The sequence below is a fragment of the Salminus brasiliensis genome, chromosome 19 (assembly GCF_030463535.1).
Source record: "Salminus brasiliensis chromosome 19, fSalBra1.hap2, whole genome shotgun sequence".
Lineage (NCBI taxonomy): Eukaryota > Metazoa > Chordata > Actinopteri > Characiformes > Bryconidae > Salminus > Salminus brasiliensis.
In genome coordinates, this window is record NC_132896.1 from 32,502,554 (window position 1) to 32,526,253 (window position 23,700).

Sequence of the window (23,700 nt, forward strand, 5' to 3'; positions counted from 1 at the left end):
TATATATATATATATATATATATATATATATATTCTACCTAATACTGGGAATAACCACCCTTGGCTCAGATGACACTAGTGAGACGTTAGGGTGATGGAAGGGGTTCATTATAGACGTTAGCTGCTCCACAGTGGCCCATCGATTGCTCTGTACCACTCGCTGGAGGGGCTTTTATGCACAGTAATAGCAGAATATTATGACCACCTATCTAAAAGTGGCAATTGGTTTGCCCTTTGCTGCAACTGACTGGTGTGCTCGCTTATTTATACATGCAGCAAACCTTGTGTGACATCCTGTTTCAAGTTCATTCCAAACCAGGGGTGGTCATAATGTTCTGAGATGACTGTGACAGTGGGCGAAGGGTGGTAGCATCTCGGAAAAGGCAATGGACTTTTCGCACATCGAGTGCCTCCCAACAGCATTACAGTGGTTGCCCATGGGTCATTGATGCCAGAGGGGAACGAGGACTCCAGCTAATGGTACAGAGTAATCGGCAACGCCACTGTGGAGCAGCTAACCTCTATAACGTACACCCTAATACAGCCCATGCCTTCTTCTTCTTCTTCTTCTTCTTCACTATTAGGTAGGTGGTCATAATATTCTGATATGAGTGTGTATAAATATTTCATCACTGTCGCACAAAAAAAACCCATAACTTTTAATTTAAGTCCATTTAGATTTCATCTAGTATAGAATTTTGGATCATTTCTATTGGTCCCGTTCATCATGACATTTTGACACGATCTAAAGAACAACTGCTAGATACACATTATGTCAAAAATGCTGTCTCAGAGTGGTCCTGTGGAATAAGGCACTGTCACTATGACCAGAGGATCATTAATTCGAATCCTGGTCATGCTGCTGGCAATCGGCAGCCGGGGCCCCGAGAGAGACAATTGGCCTTGAGACGGCGCTTACTCACCACATAGCTCCAGCTCCAGTTTGTCTGGTGATGTTGCAGCGGTGGCAGCTTGGGGGAAAAAAGAGTTGCTGGGTGACTGTGAATGTGTCAGAGGAGGCGTGTCGGTCTTCACCGAAGCATGGGGGGGAGAAAATGTGAGGATTGGGTAATTGGCGATCCAAATTGGGGAGAAAATCATAAATAGAACTTTAGAGGTATTATTTTTTGATTATCTATGATGTGCGTTGCGGCTGAGTGTTAAGTAGTACCGCTTTTTTGCCTGGTTAGTAGAAAAACACTGCGATTCCATGGCTTCACTTTTTATTCCTGATGAAAGTGTCGTTTCTTGTTGCAGGGTGACCGCGGCTCTGTCGGGAAGAGAGGGCTAAAGGGACAGAAAGGGGAGCAGGGTCCGCCTGGGTTAGACCAGCCCTGTCCTGTGGTGCGTACTGGAGACCTTTTATCTTAAAGCAATGGTTCAAAAATCAACTCAATTTCCCTGTTTCTCCAAATGTTGTCAATCAACCAAGACATGCCTGACTACATTTGGGATCAAGGGAAACCATTTAAACTTGATTTCAATGGTCGAACCTTTTTAACCATCCAGACCGAAGCAGGAAGTCTTCATATTTCAGTCGTCTGTCATTTCTCCTTCTATTCCTTCTACTGTTCTTTGCTTCTTCGTTTCTGTAATTCTGCTCTTTATTCTGTGTGTGTATGTTTGCGGGTGTGTGAGGACATGCTTGGTTAGCAGTAATGTTGAGTAGTGAGCTTGGTCTTCTGTATGTATGTCCTTTTGCTGACAGGGTCCTGCTGGATGTAAGGGTCAGTCGGGGGAAAGAGGGCAGTCTGGGCCAGAGGCTCCCTGCCCACTGGTACACCTACCTTTTACCTGCCTGCATTTCGAACAACTCTTCCCGTGTTGATAGTGTCACGATTAACAGGACTGTGTGTTTTGGCATGAACTTATAGTATTACTACTTCCATACATAGTCTTAAAATCTCAAAATGGGTAGAACAATGTTAAGAAGACGAATGAACACTCTGGGCCAGGTGGGGGAGCGAGACTGTGTGCTTAGAGCATGGGTGTTAAACCTGCAGGCCGAATTCAACCCAAACCCAAATTTAGAATTGATGTTCTTACCAGCGTCACTAGTTTTTGATTGAGTTCCATTTCTAGAATTGATTGACCTACAGTGATCTATCGATATAAACAGACTGACAGGCAAGTTCAGCTGCATCAGAATCTTCGTCTATGCTGGGAAGGGATCACACAGATCCACTCTGGCAGAGCCAATTCAAAATGCTCATAAAGAATGCTCTGAAAAAAATTTGGGCCCAAGTTTTAGGGCCCAAGACTGGTTCATTTGAGTAGTGTGAGTGCTGAACCATGTCCGGGCCTGCTTGAGGAGGTGGGCTCAGGCATGGTACTCATCTTGTGTGATTGCTAACCGTGCCCAAGCACAAAACTCAAATATGACGTCAGTGATGCCGCCATCATAAAAATCTTCTTATACCTGCTGCATGATTAAGAGAACCTCGCTAAGTTGCACAATTAATAAATCCACATGACAGCACACCAAAACATCCTTAATTATTCAGAAGAAATAAAATGTGCAAAACTGAAATTCAAATTGGGCAGGCGACGCAAATCGGGTAAGGATTTTTTTCTTTAACCCAAAAAGCTGCATTGTGATGATTTTGATGCACTCTGACCTGAAACATTATCCGCAATGCAAGCGCTGGCCAGCAGGGGAAGTGGGAGGGGGAACAATCATGCTCGGGCATTGTACAAGGCCACCAGGCCTAGCGTGAGTAGCATGAGCCTTTACTGGATAGTAGTTTGCTCATTTTGAGCAGCCCTATGAGAATAGTTGCAGCCAATATTAACTTTATTACATCTATATTACATTATAACAACTCTGAGTTCACGTTGAAACATGAGAATCATTTTTTAATGGCTAATTCTATACTTTGCAGCTCAAAAGGCCTAAGCTGACAGGTCTCCCCCTGATTTGGCACAACAAACATACTATTATGATTGACTGTAATCTAATAAGTGTGGCTTGTAAAATCCTAAGTTGCTGTGTGTGAAGAGTGAGCTACTATACTTCTTTCCTCTCTTCTTTCCCCCACTTTACTGCTCTGAAGCTCTACCACAAGTACATGTAGGTACATTCAAATGATCAATATACTAACAAGGTTTAAAGTTATAGTACTTAAGAACTGCAGATTTGCAGAGTTTAGCTCCAACATTAATACACTAAGTCAATATTTCAAGATGGCGCCGCGGAGGTGGCAGCCTGTTGCAGCAGCTCCTGCTCACTTCTGAGCTTTTTCTAACTTTTTTCCAATTTAGAAGTTTTTAAGTTAAGTTTCTTTGGTAGTTTAGTGTTTCTTACTACTCTAGGCACAATGGACAACAAAAGCGTGGTGATTTTTCTGGTTTCTACGCTACTTTTTTCCTTGTTTACGACCGTGTCCGGAGATCCCGTGCGGAGTCGCGTGCCTATTGTTTACACCAGGGACCAGCTGTTAGCGCTCAGCAGCGCTGCTGTGCTGCCGCGCGAGAGGCACGACATCCCCCGCGAGCTGAGGAGGAGGCGGCGGGGGAGCCGGGCTGGAGCTCTGTGTCGCGCCCGGAGGAGACGCTACAAGCCCGCTCTTCCTTCTGTAGTCCTGGGGAACGTGAGGTCGCTCCCCAATAAGATGGACGAGCTGGCGGCGCTAACGCGACATCAGAGGGAATACCGGGAGTGCAGCACCATGGTGTTCACAGAGACCTGGCTGACCACGCTGACCCCAGACACGCCCGTATCTGTGCAAGGCTTTCACCTCAGCCGGGCGGACAGGACGGAGGAGAGCGGTAAGAGGAAGGGAGGCGGACTGGCAGTATTTGTGAATGATAGATGGTGTAACTCTGGGCACATCACTATTAAGGAGCAGATCTGCTGTAAGAACATTGAACTGTTGGCCGTTAGCATGAGGCCGTACTATCTGCCGAGGGAATTCTCGCACGTTATCATGATCGCTGCGTACGTCCCCCCCTCTGCTAACGCTGACTCGGCCTGTGATGTCCTGCACTCAGCTGTGTGCAGGCTGCAGACACAGCACCCGCAGGCCCTCCTCCTTATCTCTGGAGACTTCAACCATGCTTCTCCATCCTCCACTCTGTCCACCTTCACCCAGTATGTAACCTGCCACACCAGAGACATGAAAACACTGGACCTGTTTTTTGCCAACACAAAGGAGGCATACAACTCATCACCTCTCCCTCCCCTTGGAAGATCTGATCACTGTCTGGTTCATCTTCTGCCTGTGTACAAACCCATTGTACATAGGGAACCAGCTGTCACCCGTACAGTGAAGAAATGGTCTAAGGAGTCTGAGGAGGCTCTGAAGGACTGCTTCCAAACAACGGTGTGGGAAGAACTGTGTGATCCTAATGGGGAGGACATTGACAATCTCACTCACTGCATTACGGACTACGTCAACTTCTGTGTGGATAACACCGTGCCCACCAAGACTGTTCGGTGTTTCTCCAACAACAAGCCATGGATTAATCCAGATATAAAGGCTCTCCTAAAAGCAAAAAAGAGGGCCTTCAGATCTGGTGACAAGGATGAGCTGAAAGCTGTGCAGAGGGAACTGAGAAGGAAGATCAGGGAGGGGAAAGCCAGCTACAAGAGGAAGCTGGAGGAACAGTTGCAGCAGAACAACATCAGGGGAGTGTGGAAAGGCCTTCAAACCATCTCTGGCCACACAAAGTCCAACTCCCAGGTGGTGGGGGACCAGAAGTGGGTGAATGATCTCAATCTATTTTTCAACAGATTTGATCAATCACCTAGCCCTGCCCCCACACAGACACCCCTGCTGTATCCCCACTCAGCAGCACTACCATCATGCTGCCCTCCCCCTTCTTCTTCTTCTCTCAGAACTTCTGGCTCACAATCATCACCACCATCATCCCCTAATGGCTCATCGTCTGGCAGCATCAACCACCCATTCACACATTCCAGCACCCAGCCCCCCTGCTCCAACCTGTCCTTCACAACAACCCAGGTGAGAAATGAGCTGAGGAAGATCAAGCCTAAGAAAGCTACAGGTCCTGATGGAATCAGTGCCAGGCTCCTCAAGTCCTGCGCTGATCAGCTGTGCAGGGTAGTTGAGCATATGTTCAACCTGAGCCTGAAACTGGGAAGAGTACCACAGCTGTGGAAAACATCTTGTGTGGTACCTGTGCCCAAAACACAGCACCCAAAGGACCTAAACAGCTACAGGCCGGTGGCACTGACTTCCCATCTGATGAAGTCACTGGAGAGGCTGGTCCTCAACCACATCCGCCCTCTGGTGAGCCCATCCATGGACCCTCTTCAGTTCGCCTACCAGCCTGGTGTCGGGGTGGATGATGCTGTCATCTATCTTCTACACAGAGCTCTTTCTCACCTGGAGAAGCCCGGCAGCACTGTGAGGATCACCTTCTTCGATTTCTCCAGTGCTTTTAACACCATACAGCCAGGGCTTCTAAAGGACAAGTTGGGACATTGTGGAGTGGACAGTCACCTGTCAAACTGGATACTGGACTACCTCACCAACCGACCCCAGTATGTGAGGGCACGGGACTGTGTCTCTGACTTGGTGGTCAGCAGCACAGGAGCCCCTCAAGGAACGGTCTTGGCACCGTTCCTCTTCACCCTGTACACTGCTGACTTCATGTACAGCTCACCGACCTGTCACCTCCAGAAGTTCTCTGATGACTCAGCGATCGTCGGCCTCATATCCAATGAGGAGGACAGCGAGTACAGAGAACTTATTCAGGACTTTGTGGACTGGTGTCTGCAGAACCATCTGCAGATAAACGCTGGAAAAACCAAAGAACTGGTGGTGGATTTCCGCAGGTGCAGACACCCCTCTCCATCAGTGAACATCCGCGGTATGAACATCGAGAGTGTGGACTCTTATAAATACCTGGGTGTTCATCTGAACAACAAACTGGACTGGTCAGTCAACACTGCAGCTCTCTACAAGAAAGGCCAGAGCAGACTCTACCTGCTGAGGAGATTGAGGTCCTTTGGAGTGCAGGGAGCGCTCCTGAGGACGTTCTTCGACACAGTGGTGGCATCTGCCATCTTTTATGGAGTGGTCTGCTGGGGCAGTAGCATCTCGACGGCAGATAAGAAGAGACTGGACAAACTTATAAAGAGGGCCGGCTCTGTCCTGGGGTGCTTCTTAGACCCAGTGCAGGTGGTGGGAGACAGGAGGATGACAACCAAGCTGGCATCCATGCTGGAGAACAGCTCCCACCCCATGCATGAGACTCTGGCAGCACTGGGCAGCTCCTTTAGCGACAGGCTGCTTCACCCCAAGTGTGTGAAGGAGCGGTATCGCAGGTCCTTCCTTCCTGCTGCCGTCAGACTACACAACCAGCACTGCTCCCAGCGGACCACATACACACACACTTAACCACATACACACACACTTAACTACACACACATGTTCATGTTCAGGGTATACTATGTGCAATATCCCACCCCCATGTGCAATTAAGAGTCTTTTACTGTAAATAATATTGTTTATTGCTTTTTTAATTCTTATCTATATTGTGTGTATATAGTGTAAATTATTTATTTATCTAAATTTTTTGTAACTGAGTGTCCTGCTATCCCTTTCTGCTGTTACACTGTGAATTTCCCCACTGCGGGACTAATAAAGGACTATCTTATCTTATCTTATCTTAATATCTACACACTAGCAAGAAGTCTTAGGTTATGGGTTACATCAGGTTCTTCAGGAAGGCAGCTGTCCAGGTATACAAGATCTTCAGACTTTTAATGATAAGGGTTCTCTGGAGCAGTGCCATAGAAGAACCACTTAGGGGGCCTGAAGTAGTGGATACTAAACCAGTCCTTAGATTTCCTACCCCAGACAGTTCAGCTTTGTCTTTATGTTGGGAGTTTGGTGCTGAGCAAAAATTTGGCCTGGACCAGTTTGAGAAGCACTGTCTTAAAGAACCTTTTAGTAGTTCAATATTTCACTTCCCATTATCTAAAGCATTAGGGTTTTATGTATAATTAAAGATGTTTCATTAAACCCTGTGTCCAAGATTAGGGAACCTTTGGTTTTTGGCACCCTTATTTAGTTTTTTATCAAAGGCAACAGTTCTGTAAAGAACCCTGACAAATCCCAGAGCCTTGAAATGCTTGAATGGCCCTTAGCTTGGATAAAAGGTTCTTCAGAATGGTGGAAACTCTCTCATAATTGGTTTTCATGATATTTTTCTAAGCCAACAAGCTATCAACAAGCCTATTTAACCTACCTAGAGTATAATACTAAGTTAACTAGTAGTTGCACTAGTTAACAGCAGAGGTCTGGATTCTGGAAACATGAGAACATGGTTTGATTTTGTGGAGTTTGCTTGCATTGTGTAATTTTGATAATTTTGAGCATGAGATTAGTGAGCTATTGGCATCTTCAGGAATATAACCCCCTTCAATGATGTTCATGTGTGTCATTACCAGGGTCCAGATGGTCTTCCCATAGCAGGCTGTTGGCACAAGGTCAGTGAGCATTTGTCTATAACCTGAATGCATTTTTATACTGACTGATATTGTGTGTATAAGACACTTTCACCCACTTCTAATAGTAGAAAATCCCTCAGTTTGTATCTGAGTGAATGATGAAATGCTTAGAGTGCTCTGGAAATATCTGTTTATAGTGTGTACTCATGCCTCTAATATCTGTATTGTTTTTTTTGCAGTGATGACTAACCTGAAGCACGGTGCCTGTACATATTAATATAGTATATATTGCAGATTTGATACAATCTCCTAAGTTGTTTTTTTTTAATGTAAAATAAGACTTTGAGTGATCCTCAACCAAAGAATTACCTACAGTATTTTTGTCTAAAGCAATTTTGGACCGAAACCATGGATGCTGCATTTTTCCCCCAACCTGGGACATACTTGGGTTACATAATCCACAACTCTTTTTTTCTTTCTGGGATCCTAATGGGACGAATGGAGGGAGCCTTGAGGTTTGCTCCCCTAGCTCCAAGAGCATGTTGCATGAGCATGTTGAACTGATACACTAGCTATCAGAAGAACAAAGCAGGAGATAAAGAGCCTTGTCTTTGTTTCCAAGGACGAAGGGATGCTCCAGAAACTCAAACGAAAGCGCCTTTCCCAACCTTGAGCCAGCGAGCGTAAAGAGAGTAAAGCGCTCAATCAGCCGTGGCTTCACGACAGGAACTGGTGACTGGCACACTGTCCTCCAAACTCCGTCAGCGGGGCGTAACCAGGAGACATCATGCATCTCAGCATCATGATCGTCCACATTTTCCACTGAGGATGTCCGACACTAGCTGTTCGCCAGCTAAGCGAAGGATGACAGACGTGAGATGGCTTCGTTCGAGAGTTCATGAGATTGTCTGGCATGGGATTTTTATTGAAGAGCTAATTTTTAAGATTTTCTGATACTGTATCATATCTTGATTGACTAGCCTGAGTATACTTTTCTTCTGTTCTCCCTTTGATTAACCGAAACAAAGTTTAGGGCAGATTTTCAGTCCCAGAATTTATTTTTGTAGTTGGTGAAATTGAAATAATGGCCATGTTGGAAGAACTGAGGGAGATTAGTGTGTTATTTTATTTATATTATTGTTTGTACACTACACTCTCAAAATTAAGGTACTAGAAAAGGTTATTTGAGCTTTATTTGACCACTTTTAGTTCCCTAAAGAGCCATTGTTGTAATAGAACCGAGTGAATGAAGAACTTTACACAGCTAAAGACCCATTGCACCAAAAGATCTCCATTACAATTAAGGTTCTTTATGGATCCAAACTTGATTCTTCTATGGAATCACTCAAAAAACCTTTGCAGCATCTTTGTTTTTTTTTTTTAAGAGTGTACGACTAGACTGTATTATATTCTATTAGCATACTTTTGTGGTCTTTGTATGGCAAACAGTGACTACCTGCATTTTCATTTTTAAGTCACACTCAAATTCTGTTTCTGACTCACTACCAGTCAAAAGTTTCGATACACCTGCTCAAAGACTGTGGAACTAATACACATTTAAGAACGTAAGCTACTAATCAACGCAAGGCATAAACATAGTATTGTCAAACTTCGAGAAATGTTCACAAATAGCTGAAAAAAAATTAATCCTACTTAATCTTTCTTTGTAACATTAGTAGTTATGTGCTGAACAATATCCATGATATAAACACTTACTGTGATGTAATCTATCACAATAATGATGAATATCATTGTATTGCCCTGATCAAAGTAATAGTGACTAAAAAGTGCTCCTTTCTCAAAACTACAGTTACTGTTTATTGCAGAAAAAATAAAGGTTATGTCAGATTGTATTTTACATTTTTCCCACAGTATGTTAAATTAAGTAAATAACTTTTTTTTTGCAAATTGTGTCTAGAATGTGCAGAAAACACCATATTTTAGTTTTTACTTGATGAAAGTGTGTAATTTTAAAAGGGGGGCACAAACTTTTACATTACATTTCCGTTCGTCACACTAGCGCCTCCTGTGTTTTTTTCAAACTGGACTTTCACTAAAGCAGTTTCATAAGGAGTCATTTGGGATACTTTTCTAACTGTGTTGAAGTTCATTATGCTGAGTCATCACTGTTGTGAGAAAGCCTTGTATCTTCATTTCTGACATTATTTTATTATTAATTTTATTATTAACAGAATTTTAAAGCTGTGTGAATATTTAGCGAAGAATGGATAAAAGAATTAGTCCAAAGTTATTTAAACATCTTGCTACATTAACTTTTAGTATGAAACATATTAAACTCATTGTAACTAGTTACAATAATGTAGAATAAAGTTCAATTAAACTTGATAAATTAAGTTATGTTAAACTTATATTTACTTATTACATTAACTTATATTGAAGTTATTTTACATATTATGTTAACTTGTTACAAAAACCTGTTTTGAAAGATGTATTAAACGTATGCTAATGTGACATGTATTAACTTATATTAAAGATATAACTATATTTATAATTAGATTTTTTCTTTATCCCAAAAGTAACAGTTTTGGAGGTACACTGCTCTGTCCCAACAGTGATATGCTGAGCAATTGGCTACCTAAAAACCTAGGAGAGTAAATGGTATTTAAAAAACAAACAAATAAACTAAAATTATATTTATTCTAATTCATTTGTGTTTGTTTTGGATGCAACATCAATTTTGACTCAGCATAATTCTTATCTATACAATTTCTATGAAAATATATTTAATCAGGTATATCCACCCTTCTGACTGGTAGTGTATCTTAAATGTACACTATATGCTGTAAGATGACAACAAATTTGATGCAGCCCACTTACAGTACAAACTACAGTGCCTGTGATGGCCTTCGTTAAATGCTAAAGAAATATTAAAAATCATCAGTTACAGTTTAAAGGTTCATAAGTTCAGAAGTGTTGGGAAAACCTCTCTGCTTTCAGAGTTTCAGAGCTTGACTTCCCTGAAGGTAGAGTGTAAATAAGTCTTTGCAGCATGGAGCGTACACAAGTGGCCAGGTTACCTCCCAGTTATCCATTTATACTTCATACCAACACAAGAGCGCACGTGTATGACAGAGTTTCTACACATTTGTAATATTTGCTATAGATGTGAGATTTCTAGCCGTTGTACATCTCGTATAAACAAATGTATAAAAGAATGTATACAAAGCCATATATTTTCATTTAACAGACAATAACTTTTCATAAACAATGCAAGTGATGTTTGAAATGGATTGTCACAAAACAATAAGAAGTATGTTAAAAGTCTGGATGAATTCCTCCAGAAATCACTGTAAAGTTGTGTGTGTGCTTTTTTTTTATCAGCTTTGATTTTCATTTTTAAAAATGAGAATTTATTTTTTATGGTATTATTTTGAGAAGTGTTGCTGCTGAACCAGTATTTGTATTTATGGTTGAGGTTTATATGAGAGGTGAAAAATAACTGTCTCAGCAACTGCTTGTCATTAACTCTGTGCCTAGTTTAGCTCCTTATGATACGTGTTTTATAAAATAAATGTATAGTTTGTAAAAAGTCAGCTGTTAAGTGGTGTTTTTCAGTGGTTTGAAGTGTGGATTTGTTGAATTCGCTGTATGTTTTAGAGTAAATTGGAAACTTAAAGAAATACCAGAGAGATGCAGACGATTTAGGCCACTCTAGTTTCTGACCATTTAAATATAAAAAGAAAATCAGTCTGATATTAAAACGGACCTTTTTTTGATATTAAAACACTTTTTTAAACAAGTGTTAATCCATGTTTTTAGTCATACTAAGCACTATTGTTTTATAAACATACTGTACATATATATATATACATATATACATATATATATATATATATATACATACATATATACATACATATATACATATATACATACATACATATATACATATATACATATATACATACATACATACATACATATATACATACATATATACATACATATATACATACATATATACATACATACATACATACATATATACATACATATATACATACATACATACATACATACATACATACATACATATACATATATACATACATATATATACATATATACATACACATATATACATATATATATACACATATATACATATATATATACACATATATACATATATATATACATACATATATACATATATATATACATACATATATATATACACATACATATATACATACACATACACATATATATACACATACATATATACATACACATACATATATACATACACATACACACATATATATATATATATATATATATATATATATATATATATATATATATATATATATATATATATATGTGTGTGTGTGTGTGCGTGCGTGCGTGTAAAAAAAACAAAAAACAAACAAACAAAAAAAACACCTTTAACCTTCGGCCTCTAAAACTACTTTGATTTTTGATGACATCCTAATGCACCAGTGGGCGGACTACAATACTATTACCCAATAAGATCATGTTTCACCTTCCCCTATTTCTACCAATTATCAAAGCACAAAGACACTCACTACACTGACCACAGTTTAAGCCACAGTTAAGAACAATTACAGAAAATAAATAGATTTGTTCTTGTTACAGTGCTAAAAACAAAGGTATGCTATGCTATAGAGCTGGAAAATATGACAATATTTTATCATATTGTGAATAAATTTGTAATCGTGATACACAATGTTAGGCGGTTAGTCATTAATAAACACTGAACAACTGCAAGTTTATAACAGTGTAGTTAGACAGCAGTAGGACAGCAGTATTCAGTACAGGAGATTATCTGAATAATAGTCACCACTAATGTTTTAAGTCAGTGATTACATGTATCGTGATAAATATTGTGTAAAAAGTCTTTAAATATCTTGATTTAGTATTTATACCATATCCCTCAGCCCTTCTTTGCTACATGGATCCTGTGAGCCGCTGCTGTGACCAACAAGCCAATAAAAGCAGAGCTTATGAGCGTGTTTAATTCAACAAAATAACAGGGTGGTAAATAGTCCTGCAAAATGGATCTGAGCATTAAATACTACACAAACCAATTCTTTGCTACCTTCAAAGATAAAGAACCGGGTTGGCTGCAGCTGATGAGGTTTTCAGTATTATTAAAAAAAAAGTTGTATAGTGCCTGCTGAAGTTTCATCCAGTATTATTATTATTATTATTATTATTATACTATCCTATGTATGTCAAGACAACTACATAGAAATAAAATACACCACAATTGTGATGCTTTTACTGCAAATGAAATTTTATTTTAAGCATCATACTCAAAATATCTTTATACAGTACAATACATGACGTGTTAATGTACGAACCGGAATGCAAAAGCGATTTCACAAGTATTAAAATTAAATTAAGGAATAAGGAGTAAAATTCACCACTACAAAAAAAGTGTAGTAATACGGCTTAAATGCAACTATTTGCAAGCAGAGTATGCATCATGAATTTACACAAGCATTACAAAAGATCTGCTACTGCAAATCTAACCAAAACGGTGTACAAAACTGTGTGAGGAGCATGAAATGTACAAAAGGTAGGAACGAGGTTGGCATTAAATGGTGCAAAATCCATTGACAGCAATGTAGTGCTTCAAGCATGTTAAAATATACACGGCGGAATGCTATTGCTTATGAGCTGGGGGACTATGGGGCACAAACACCTCAATCTCACCTCAAACATGCATTCTTAAACTGGAAAACTGAAGAAAAAAAAAACCCAAAAGACTGGTAAGGATGTTAATGTAGTTGCTATGAACGTTGTCACTATCATCACACACACTTTACTAAACAAGCACTTGAATGGTATAGCCCTGTTCCAACAGTATGACCACCCAAGACAGTACGAGGGATGCCTTGCTAGGTTTTAAGGATCCCGAGAGTTACTACGGAGTTCTTTTGACACACTTTGACGAATTTTAAAATCTCACAGTTGAGAAAAAGGCTAAATGGGCTTAAAATTTGATTACAGAATTGACTGGAATCACCATTTTAACAGCACCATCCCTCATACTGCTGGAAGACTACTGTTGGAGCAAGCTTCTTGTGCACCATTGAAATATCTTGTTGAAAGTGGTCTGGCTTCCTTGGGTGGCACAATGACTGTGATTTTTGTCACATTCAGAAGTAGCAGATGTTAAGTGTATGTTCTGTGTAGCTTTCACAGGCTTCAGAATGAGCTTGACCTACTGGGAAAACAGCCGCACTCAATCATCTAATATCTGTTGTTATGCAAGGAATGAGGCTATATCCGCTCTATCTATTCAAAGCCACAACAATCAACAAAGCTCACTTCAGGAAATCCTGAATAGTCGTAACACTGACTATTAACTGTGGGTTGGATGCTGCGAAAAAAAATTACACAGGTGTGAAGTGACTGCTTTCATCTGAACAATGAAGTCTGGCACCACAAGGACGTGTTCCAAGGTAGCCAATGGAAAGGGATCACAGAGGTGTGGTTTACTCAGGTGTGAACGTATCGATCGTGTGTAAATGTGCTTGTATGTCCAATGTATCTGTGCTTGCCCGAATGCTCGGTGTGTCAGACCTTGTATAAATGAAAAAAAAAAGAAAAAAGGAAAAAAAAAAAGAAGAGTGTGGATTACGTAGACGTTTGTGGGTGACCTGAGGGCAGGAGAAGGTGGATTCAGTCGTCAGAAGCCTGATGGGGTGAGAATGTTCATGTCCCGATGTTTCAGTTTGTGGGGGGCTGCTTTTTTCCCCTCCACACCTCCCACATCCATCTTGGCAGACTTGAAGTTGACTGGATCTTCAACCGTGAGGTTTACTTGGGTCTTGATGCCATCCAGAGTAGTGGACTTCGGAACCCCGAAATACGACTGCAGACTGAATCCCCCTGAGAACAAGCGTACGGGATAAGGCGTTATTAGGGGGTGGGCGGGTGAGGGGGGGAGCAGGGCGGCAACGGAAAAAAAAGCCAGTTAAACATCACTATATACAATAACGGTTAAGGGTACCTATCATATTAATACCACACTTGCTTGGTTGTGTTATTTTCATGTTATTTTAAATACAACAAAAACTTTGAATAAAATAAGAAATAGACACTAAAACACTGGGCTGTTCCTTCAATAGATCAAATACCAGAGAAAAATTAATAAAAAAAGTAAATCTATAACAGCAATATTTTTGTACTCTAATCTGCATCATTTGAGAATTATGTACAGCTGAGCTCATTATTGATTAAAATAATTTATTTAAAATTGTGTGTGTGTATATATATATATATATATATATTATTTAAAAGCTATGAAGTTGCAAATATTAACATATATAAATAGCTTATATTTAATTAATTTATCTGCAATTAAAGTCTAGATTTCAGACATTGCAGCTATTTCTGGAAATCTCACTTTTCTGGTAACACTGTAAACAACATGCAATAACATATATATATATATATATATACACACACACACACACACACACACACATACACATACTTAAACACACACACAATTAAATATTCTATTTTATGCATATTTTTGTCTCTTATATTTGCACATTGGAGCCTGGAGAAACGCAATGTCATTTAGCTGTGCACTCTTGCTGTATAGTCTAAATGACCAAGTTCACCTTGACTTTGATGGGCACAGTAACCCAGAACGTTCCTGGAGATTACCCAGAAGAGCTGTATGTGTGAATACAACATCTGGATCAGTTGTACCGGACAACACCTGTATAACGTCCTGCCAGCCACGCTACTAAGAAGTCTGGGTAATGTCAGAGTGAGTCCAAGTATGAATACAGCAGGTAACTGTCCTGAGAATTCACAGTGGGCGTGCTGATGGCATCCTGATGGATGAGTCGGCAGCCTCGTCTGTCATCTTCAATGTGCTGTAAACAAAATGCTGCCATTTCTGTACCATTTCAAGCTGTTTCCAGCTTCACAGGCGGCTCCTCTTGTCTAAACCACACAGAACATTCCCTGTAGGTAGAATGCATCCTGTGTCTGTCAAATACGTGTTATATGCACCACACACTGCAAACGTGTTAAATACCCACTGTAAGCATGCAATAATAAACTAGCAGGGAGAAAACACTGCATTCAGACAGCATTACGTAAGGCCAGCTTATAAATATGGGCGCTGCTGGAGAGAGGATGCTCTCTACTGATGTGCAATTCAATTTGCTGCCAAAGTTGACTCTAAAAGAGCCTCTCGCAGTCCTCACCAGGAGTGCTGGAGTCAGACCCAGGGTCTGTGGGGGATTTCTGCACCACAGGACGCGTCCCAAAGAGGCTCCAGCGATCCGATCCACGTCCTCCTCCTTCATTGCCACCCATGATGCCGGTGTCAACGCTGCTGATGTGAGATTCAATGTAGCACAGGACTCTGGCTAAGAGAGATCCTGGTAAAGAGGGAAAATTACAGAATTTTAATATTAATAATAATATATTTGTGAGCTGACACCTTAACTCCTGAGTCTCAAATCACTCACATATTAGTTATCTTATGATAACTGATTAATAATCAATTAACAGTGACATTAGTGACATCTGTAAATGAGGTTTCACTATTACTAACTTCTCAAAACATCACATACCAAAATAACCAAGTTCAACACCACAAACAGGGCAGCCTCACCTGGGACTGAGCTTTGGGTGGGTATTGGGGATGAGACAGAGGTGAAAGGTGCTGATGTTGGAAGCCAGTCCTCAAAGTCCCCAATACGCATCTTCAACTTCTACGAACGAGGAAAAGAAAAATTCATTTTAATGTATGTCATTTTAAATTTAACAGCAAGATATATATATATATTAAAAAAAAAATCACACACACACACATACATACATATATATATATATATATATATATATATAGGCCTGGTTCAAGAGGGAAAACATCAAGGTGTTGCAGTGGCCTCCTCAATCTCCTGACCTTAACCCAATTAAAAACTTGTGGAAGGAGCCAGATTAAAGTCCACATGAGACACCCAAAGAACCTAGATAACTTGGAGAAGATCTGCATGGTGGAGTGGGCCAAGATTACTCCAGAGACCTGTGCCGGCCTGACCAGGTCTTATAAAAAACGATTAATAGCTGTAATTGCAAACAAGGGTACGTTTGTACGTTTAAAATGTATTATAATTTAACTGAGCAACTTTAAATATTTTTTGTTTGTAATATTTATTCATCTTTTAATAAAGTTTGAAGGCTCTAACTTATTTGCAACTTGTTATATTTGCAAAATTTGCAGGGGGTTGAATACTACTTGGATACACTGTATATATGATTTATTTTTAATTTACAGCAATCAGAAATCTGACCTCAATTATGGCACAAATCATAATTAGCTACAATTATTCTGGACAGTACTGAAAGGATGATATTTAACAGGATTACTTTTTAAATTATTATTTATTATTATATAGCTCATCCAGCTTTAATATTATGGAAAAAGATGTGTATATAAGTACAAATAAATAAAATAATGTATAAGATGCAGGAGGGAAGGTGCACCACTGTAAAGGTAAAAGGGGGGTGTGCTGGTCTTACAGCAAGGCAAAATAAGAGCACCACTGCAAAACAGACTACATGAATATTACTATTCTTATTATTATTTATATTAATAATAATAATAATAATAATAATAGAAATCATCATTTTATCTTGTTTGCATAACCGTGGACACAGAAACGGGGCATGTAGCTTCTTAATATCGTGTGTATCGTGTCCTCTAGTCAAGATCTCTCACATTTTAAGCACCAGAGTTAAAATAACCAGGTTATAAAATATCTGCAGCTTAGTCTTCTGGCTGATTACAGGCTTTAACAGCCCTCAGCAGCGCTGATGATAACCGATGGCTAGCTGACCTATACGGTCCAGCTGGTCCAGCCGAACCTCGGTGCTGCAGCTGCGCCGCTGAACTCTTTACCAACGCTGTGAATATAAATACACATCATACAAAACCACTCCAGCCTGTCTGTAATTTCCTCTGCTAAAGCCCCCCTTAAACACTAAGGCTGGTTCCGCCTCTCCCGCATCTCGGCGTGGCCGCTGCAGTGCTTCAGGCGGCGGCCCGGCTGCTCCACCAGGGAGCCCAACTTCAGCTCCGGCCGCCGGGCCCGCGCGGCCGACAGGAGGGTGAGGAGCCAAGAGACACAACTGACCTTTTAAACTGCAGACTTCTGTAACTCTTCATCCCAAACGGGTCTTTTATTCTGTCCATGTTGCGACTCTCTCTGGTTCTGGTTGAGGGAAGGCCGCTTGCTGTGCAGTTGAAGATGTCGGTGTTGCGGCGATGATCTCGGGCCGATCTGCTGCCACAGACCCAGAGAACCGGCTGAAACTGGTTCCCTTCCTGCTACAGCGCCACGCGCTTTCACAATACAAGTGTATGTAGTTTATATATATATATTTATAAGACAAATAACAACATATGTATTATTATTTTATCACTTATTTAAAAAAAAAAACTTTGTATTTGTGTGTGTATTTTTGTATTTTAAAATAATTTAATTAATGCATTTAATATTTTTAATAAAAGTCAAGTCAAGGTTTATTTGTAATCTTTACAGCATATCAGGACACTCAAGAATGGGACTCTACTATGTACAAAATAAAGCAATCATATATATATATAACTTTGCATATTAATCTAGCTTTGCACATGTTGTATAATAGGTTAGTACCATGGTAACACCAACCCCTGGTTTGTATATTAGTAGGTATTATGTATTAGTACATACATATATATATATATAATATATTCCACTGTAGAGTATATATATATATATATATATATATATATATATATATATATATATATATATACTCTACAGTGAGATATACATGTACACATATATATGTACAGAACAAGGAAGGAAGAAAGGTCATGTGTACAGGACTTATGTACAAAATAAAAAAAGACATGTATATATATATATATATATATATATATATATAACTTTGCATATTGATCTAGCTTTGCATATTATATAATATGTTAGTATGTAGGTTAGTAAAAATATATATATCACTGTAGAGTATATATACATATATATACATATATATACATATATATACACTCTACAGAAAGATATATATGTACACACACACACACACACACACACATATATATGTACAGAACAAGGAAGAAAGGTCATGTGTATAGGACTCTGTCCTATGTACAATATATATATATATATATATATATATATATATATATATATATATATATATAAATTTACAAACCTAATATACAATATGCTAATTGTATATTGGGGTTGGTTTTACCGTGGTACTAGGTTAGTAACACCAAGTTGTATTGATGCAATAACAAAAAATTGAATAGAGCAAAAAATATAAAATTGCAAATTAGGTTTAAATTATGTACAACGTGTCTTATGCAGTACTCTTAATTCTGAATTAATAATTATTAATGTGTTTAATAATGTAATAATGTATTGAAATACTAAGAAAAATTCAATTGAGAAAGAAAAGTGTGCTACTTTTTATAGACCGATCAGCCAATAAACAATAAATAAATAAATAAAACCAAGTGCCCAACATTGTGTAGGTTCCTTCTGTGCCGACAAACAGCTCTGACAGCTCCTACTCTTTAATGTTAATGCTGAGGAAAATGAAACAGGAGGAGCCCCTTGAGAAATTAATAAGGCCACCAGCAGAGGGAGCTTTTTGACTCAGTGGAGGTGAGCAGAATGCTCTCAGGGCCCACTGCAGCCTCTCCTAGCCATAAACAAATCTCATTGGGGGAACTGGGGCGTGAGAGGCAGCTTGCTGAATTTGCACACTGCAGACAATCACACACATACAGTCATACGAGTCCACAAACAACAACAGATAATATCAGACACGCACACGGCATGCTGATGGATCTGTGTGTGTGTGTGCGTGTGTGTGTGTGTGTGTGTATAGACAAACCTATGCATTATTATGGATGCTGCTTGCCATGAATTCAAATACACAGATGTTCAGCTTATATAAACACAAGCCTCCGATGGATTTGGTCTCATCATCTAACATTACATCATCTTCAGACGAGCACACACGGAAACACAGAGCAGCTTTAGCCAACCAGGTTCGGCTGCACCTGCTCACTCACAGACACGTCTACAGGCTGTCATATACATATATCAACTATAGACTGAAAAGCCAAAATATAATAACCATTACGCCTCATGCGTTTATGGTTCTCCACATACATTCAAATCAGCTCATTTAAGGCCAGTGAAGGTGTCCTGTGGAATCTGGCACCAAGACGTTCCAGCCAATGCTTCAGCCTCCACAGATTGAACTTCTTGTTCTGGCACCTTTAGCAGGTCAGTAGTGAGACTAAACAGAACTGACCAGACCAGGCCATCTCCTCCCATTGCTTCCATTACTTCAACGTCTTGTGGGTCCACTGTAGGCACTTTCACAGCCCCATACACAGTCACTTGTGCAGTAGCCTTTCTGCCAGTTCCACCTAGATGAGATGGCCTTTATTGCATTCACACATGTGGGAGCCGTGGGTGCCCAACACTCCCTCCTCGGCCACCTGTCAGCAGGTACTCTCCACCGCTGAGCTTACTGTTTGGGAGACGCTTCTCAGGCCTTCATGGTTGACCATTTCTCCCACATCTTATACACTATGAGAACTTTTCTTGAAGGTTCCTCAAAACACCATAAGAGGCTCCTCCACAGTATCAGATTGAAGAACCTCCAAAAGTTCTCCAAGGTGCTTTGAGGAATCTTCAGGAAGTTTTCTTGAAGGTTCCTCAAAGTATCTTAAGAGGTTCCTATAGCTTCAAATTTAAAGAACCTCTGAATGTTCCTCAAAGAAGTTTGAATGGAGCACCATCCATCATTCTAGAGAACACAGCTCTTCCACTGCTCCACAGCTCCTCAATGCTGGGGGGCTTTATACTCCTCTACTAGCCCACACCTGCCATTATTAGGCAGCATGGTGCCAATAGGGTCATGATGTTGATCTGCTCTAGAGAGTCCTATTGTATTGGCAGTACTTCTCTATAGGGACTAGACAAGCTGTGTGTGTGTGTGTGTGTGTGCATTTGCAACTAGCAATGTCAGCAAATGGTGAAACGTAAAGTAGCTGAATGTGTTCATTAGAAGGGGTGTCCACAAATATTTGGACATATTGTTTATCAGTGGCAGTAATATCAGATAATATCATTTATGGGGACAGTATATTTTTTATATTTATACTATATATATATATATAATTGAAACTTTTACAACGAGCATAATATATACATTATAATATATAAATATAGAATGATCACATTTTCATATTTCAGTGCACTGATCTGATTTATTAAGTCAAATATTGTGAGTGACACACGTAAGTTAAGTGCATCCACCAGTCAAAGGAAATCAAATTAACAGCCATCAACCCAACACTGATGGCCATTACCCTTCGGTCAACACAGTGAGAGAGAGCACTGTGTGTGTGTGTGTGTGTGTGTGTGCAAGTGAAGACAGCACTTTGTGTGTGTGTGTGTGTGTGTGTGTGTGTGTGCAAAGTGCTCTTGGGGTTGACAAATCTATAAGCACTTTGTTCAAAAACAGAGCTTGAAGCTGATTCCATTGAAATCTGTTCATGCAAACACACACTTACACACACACACACACACACACACACACACTTTTACACTGGAAAGTCTTTCCCCCTTGAGCACCTCTGTGAAGCCAGCAGCATGGATTAATTTCTGGGCGAGATGGGCCTGTAGCTGCTTAATTAAGTCCATTGAAAGTTAATTAAACAACAGTCGAGCTCCAAATATTCAAGCGCTCCTTTGATTTCAGCTGCAACTCAAATCTTTTTGTGCGTCTCTCTGTCCTTTCTCTGTCCTTGACAAGCGTTACGGGCTTTGACGCTTTGGCTCCTTTATTGGCCTGGGCGCTTATTCACATGCTGTTGAGGCTCTTTTTTTTAGCTCACGGTGCAACAGAAGTGAGTCTCCTGAAACATGGAGCTCCCCAGGTGTGTTTAGCCAGAGCTACTTACTGTACAGCAGGGCTGTGTACGGGCAAGAACCCGGTGATAGGGGATGTGTCACCATGCAGGGGTCACGGTTACGGTTCAGTATATTGCACTATTGTGAAACTGTAAGCAATGAGATATGCTTAGGTTTTTTGTTTTTTATTACATTTGAGGAAAACTGTCAAAATATGTATAGATAATAAACAATAAAGTTGAGTTTATCCACAGTCAAAACAGTGGGGTCACTGTTACCTAATGACAAAATGACCCACTGTCTGCCACCAATCTTTGCACGTAAACTTTATTAAAATGTATGTCTGGTTTATCATTTTTAATGGTTCGAATTTTTAATGAGTAATAAAATAGAAATATGTAATATATATATATATATATATATATATATATATATATATATATATATATATATATATATATATATATATATATAAAGAAATTACATATAAATATATGTATATATATATATATATATATACACATATATTTATGTGTTTATTTTTCACACACACACACACACACACACACACACACACACACACACACACACATATATATATATATATATATATTTCATATGTACAAGCTCCCAGGGGATCTGTAGGAGAACTTTTGGAGGTTCTTCAATCTGATACTGTGGAGGAACCTCTTAAGGTGCTTTGAGGAATCTTCAAGAACTTTTCTAGAAGGTTCCTCAAAGCACCTTAAGAGGTTCCTCCACATATATATTAATATATTTTTCCTATATTATTAAAAATAACGCACATAGTGAGAGCCCTGCTGGGGGGCCGAGCCGCAGTGTGCTCTATGGAAGGTATAAGTTATATGCTGTCTTCATACAGTCATGTCAGAAGTACTGTAAATACCAGATGAGCACCCATGAACAGCTCTACCGTGCTGTAATCACTGGTTAGAAATGTCAGGCCCAGCTTTCCGAGCCACTGCTGCTGGTAGTTGTACTGTACACTGCCTTTAATTCCTTCAGTTATTCAACAGCTACACACAAACACTGCAGACTAAACCTTTGTAATTTAATGACCCATGGTCATCCACACTGCAGTGGACCTCAGTGTGTGTCTTTCTGCTTAGGTTTTGTCTGTAGTAAGTGAGAAGAGGCTCGGGTTGAGCTGAGGTCAGGTGACTGACTCGGGCCATTTCTTAACATTAAAAAGTTCATGGGTCGCTTTTGTGCTTCGTTTTGGGTCGTCGTCCATCGGTACAGTGAAGAACCAGCATTTGAGTTATCAGCATTTGCCTGACTTCCCCAAAACCAGTGATCTACTTCCTCTTCCTTCATTTGGCAGCCTTATATGCCCATACGGTGCTGTCTGGGATTTTGGGCCCCATGAAAAGACATTACACTGGGCTCCTTACAACTCTAACAATTCTGCCGAAATACTCAATTCATACATTTCGTAGGGCCCCTGTCAATCACAAGCCCTTAGAACCAGCCTAACTCCACCCACTACCTTTCATAATGTGCCCCTGCATGCCCATGCCATAACACTACCTCCACCATGTTTGATAGATAATGTGGTATGCTTTGGATCATTGGACCCTTCCTTTCCTTACCCTTCCATACTTGTTCCAGAACTGGGAAGGCTCTGCTGTGTCTCATCGTTTGTTGTTTTTAATTAATTAGTAATGTTATGTAATAATTAATAACAACTAATTAACATAATAATTAAACATAAACGCTACATATTTACAACAAACAATGAGACACAGCAGAGCCTTCCCAGTTCTGGAACAAGTATGGAAGGGTAAGGGTGCATGACCCAAAGCATACCACATTATCTGTCAAACATGGTGGAGGTACTGTTATGTCTCATTGTTTATTTTTATTCCTTAATAATGTTATGTAATAATTAATAACTAATTAACATAAACATTAAATATTTACAACAAACAATGAGACACAGCAGAGCCTTCCCAGTTCTGGAACAAGTATGGAAGGGTAAGGGTTCATGACCCAAAGCATACCACATTATCTGTCAAACATGGTGGAGGTACTGTTATATCTCATTGTTTGTTGTTTTTAATTAATGAATAATGTTATGTAATAATTAATAACAACTAATTAACATAAACATTAAATATTTACTTGTAATTATTTGCATATCTGTAATACTTTTCAGATTCCAGTAAACTGGAATGCTACTGGGTTTAGAACACACCCCAGTGTTCCACTGCACCCAACCCAGCTACAGCTAGTGATCCACTACGTAGTGACCTAGGGCTTCAATTGGGACACACCCCATGCCCA

At 39.7% G+C, this 23,700-nt stretch overlaps 2 protein-coding genes across 3 annotated transcripts in view; one reads left to right on the plus strand and one right to left on the minus strand.

Annotated features, from left to right (window-relative positions):
* The window catches only part of col23a1a (collagen type XXIII alpha 1 chain a), a 163,730-nt gene extending 154,049 nt beyond the window's left edge, over positions 1-9,681 (plus strand). The window contains exons 28-31 of one of the 2 annotated variants that reach the window (XM_072663642.1): positions 1,258-1,344; positions 1,709-1,777; positions 7,421-7,459; positions 7,660-9,681. In XM_072663642.1, the coding sequence (XP_072519743.1) occupies positions 1,258-1,344; positions 1,709-1,777; positions 7,421-7,459; positions 7,660-7,662 (198 nt within the window). In that variant the 3' untranslated portion in view covers positions 7,663-9,681. Of the gene's footprint in view, positions 1-1,257; positions 1,345-1,708; positions 1,778-3,194; positions 7,460-7,659 lie in introns of those variants that run through there. The other variant, XR_011977904.1, reaches the window with a different exon arrangement.
* Positions 9,682-12,683: 3,002 nt separating this feature from the next.
* Positions 12,684-17,769, minus strand: LOC140540857 (putative monooxygenase p33MONOX). Its single transcript, XM_072663292.1, has 4 exons — positions 17,584-17,769; positions 16,059-16,158; positions 15,646-15,822; positions 12,684-14,308 (listed from the first exon to the last, which is right to left on the minus strand). Exons 2-4 carry the CDS (start codon positions 16,147-16,149, stop codon positions 14,106-14,108), a joined length of 471 nt encoding a protein of 156 aa, XP_072519393.1. The 5' UTR covers positions 16,150-16,158; positions 17,584-17,769; the 3' UTR covers positions 12,684-14,105.
* Between the last annotated feature and the right edge of the window lie 5,931 nt (positions 17,770-23,700).